Source organism: Malus domestica, chromosome 06, assembly GCF_042453785.1.
Source record: "Malus domestica chromosome 06, GDT2T_hap1".
NCBI classification, from domain to species: domain Eukaryota; kingdom Viridiplantae; phylum Streptophyta; class Magnoliopsida; order Rosales; family Rosaceae; genus Malus; species Malus domestica.
Genome location: NC_091666.1, coordinates 23,573,602 through 23,575,533, shown reverse-complemented (window position 1 = coordinate 23,575,533; position 1,932 = coordinate 23,573,602). Strand labels below are relative to the sequence as shown.

Genomic DNA, 1,932 nt, shown 5'->3' with positions numbered 1-1,932 from the left:
TGATAAAAGTTTGTCAAGGACTTGCCAACTTGGACCATGAGGATTATAAACCACTTTTCAACTTGAATTTATATGGATATCTCACAAACAACTTCAGGGCTCACCATTCCACAAAAAATTTAATTACACAGTTGGGTCATCACCCACTTAAAAACCAAAAAAACAAGTTGAAAATAGACAACCAAAAAGAAAAGAAAAGAGAGAAGATGAAGGAGAAGAAGAAGCAAAAGTCTGGAATATTCATAGACTCATCTATCCATCTCAATTACTTCAGGGCACTCCATGATGCTCCCCAAAGAAGGCTTCCATCCCTCAATAGCTTTGGCTCTACTTTTCTGGATCTCCTGCAAAACATCTTCCAAGTTCCTGCCTCCACTATCTTTCAGCTGAAGCATCAACCACCCCAGCTCTTCTTTGGTCAACACGATCTTAACTCTTATGTTTCCATCTTTCCCCAAAATGTTTTCTTTCACAAATCTACCTTCATTTTCTCTCTCATAGTCTTCTTGCTCATGCTGCTGCTGCTGCATTTGAATATGTTCTTGCTCCTGCTTTTGTGTGCATGTCTCCACACAATTTCCCATGATTAACCACCTTAATTCCTCTACAAGAAATTATAAAACTTTTTTGTTTTGTTTAAATCAAACCATGTAAAGCATTAGTTGGAAACAAGAGAACCACTATATATATAGTTGCTTCATGTGAAGGGAGACCATCTATTGATATAGGTGTGAAATCCAATAATTAAATAAGTACAAAGAAAAAGATTACCTACGCTTGTTTTATTTATTCACGAGTGTTGATTCTTCTTACATAAAATATTGTGAGAAAATTATTTTCTCACTGCCCAAGTCATGTAAATATGTGTTTGTTTGTGATATTTTAAGGGACCATGATGTACAGCTAAAGCTCTCACGAGTCAATAATTATTGTCCGATATTTTTTTTTAAATTCTATTTTTTTATTGTTTTTATAGGGGTGTTATATCCACACACCCCTTTTTACTTCTCACACACCCTTTTAATTTTCGGCCGTCAGATCGGATGAAATGAAGAAGATTAACGGACATAAATTAATAAGGGGTATGTGAGAAGTAAAAAATGGTGTGTGGATAGCACACCCCTTTTTATAATACTTGGAACATATAATTTATTGTGTTTTGATTAAAAAACAATCAAAGAACATAATCATATGTCGCCCCCAAATTTCAGGCTGATTGATTCATTATTGTTTTTTTTTTCTTCATATAAAACAGTTGAAATTATACTTGTATTCACCAAATAATTGATTGAAAATTTTGAAAAATGTAAGATATATAGGATATACAACAAGAGGGAAAGAAAATACCATCTTTTGTAACAAAAAAAACCTCTTGATCGAGAGACTAATTAGAATCTGATAGTACAATACTTTGTTCAGGAAAAACTTTTGTATGTATCAGACGCATTACTGAATTTCTCTCTCTAAAAGTGTGGAATCTTAGATACCGAGATATCAGAAGAACTTTACATAAGAATTTTTGCTTGTTATTGATGTTGTTATTTTCTTCTCTTGTCAATTTCTTACTAGTGTAATAACAGTATCAATAATAGAAGTTTCATGTTCATATTAATAGAGGCCCCCTTCCCCGACATGTCACGGACATTCAGGAAATCTGTAAACCTAACCTCCCTGCCCACCAACACGACGACAAGGTGCCAAAATTTACAGATATGCAGTCACAGGCAGTAGGTATGCCCCTTTTTCGTAAACTATCTAATACAGTATTTGTTTTATGCATGAATGCATGGTATATATTGCTGAAAATTATGCAGTCACCGACGCCCTTTATATATTTCTACGTTTTACCTACGTCTCAATTTCTTATTTACAATTTCCTTTATTTGTTGTCAACTGAAAATCATTTCTCCCTCGCCAAAATTATGGCAATGC

The 1,932-nt window shown here is 34.0% G+C and overlaps 1 protein-coding gene across 1 annotated transcript; it reads right to left on the bottom strand.

Moving 5' to 3' along the window:
* Window positions 1-248: 248 nt before the first annotated feature.
* On the bottom strand, window positions 249-584 carry LOC103420268 (uncharacterized). The gene has a single exon (XM_008375845.3). The coding sequence runs from the start codon at window positions 582-584 to the stop codon at window positions 249-251; it is 336 nt and encodes a 111-aa protein (XP_008374067.3).
* Window positions 585-1,932: the final 1,348 nt, after the last annotated feature.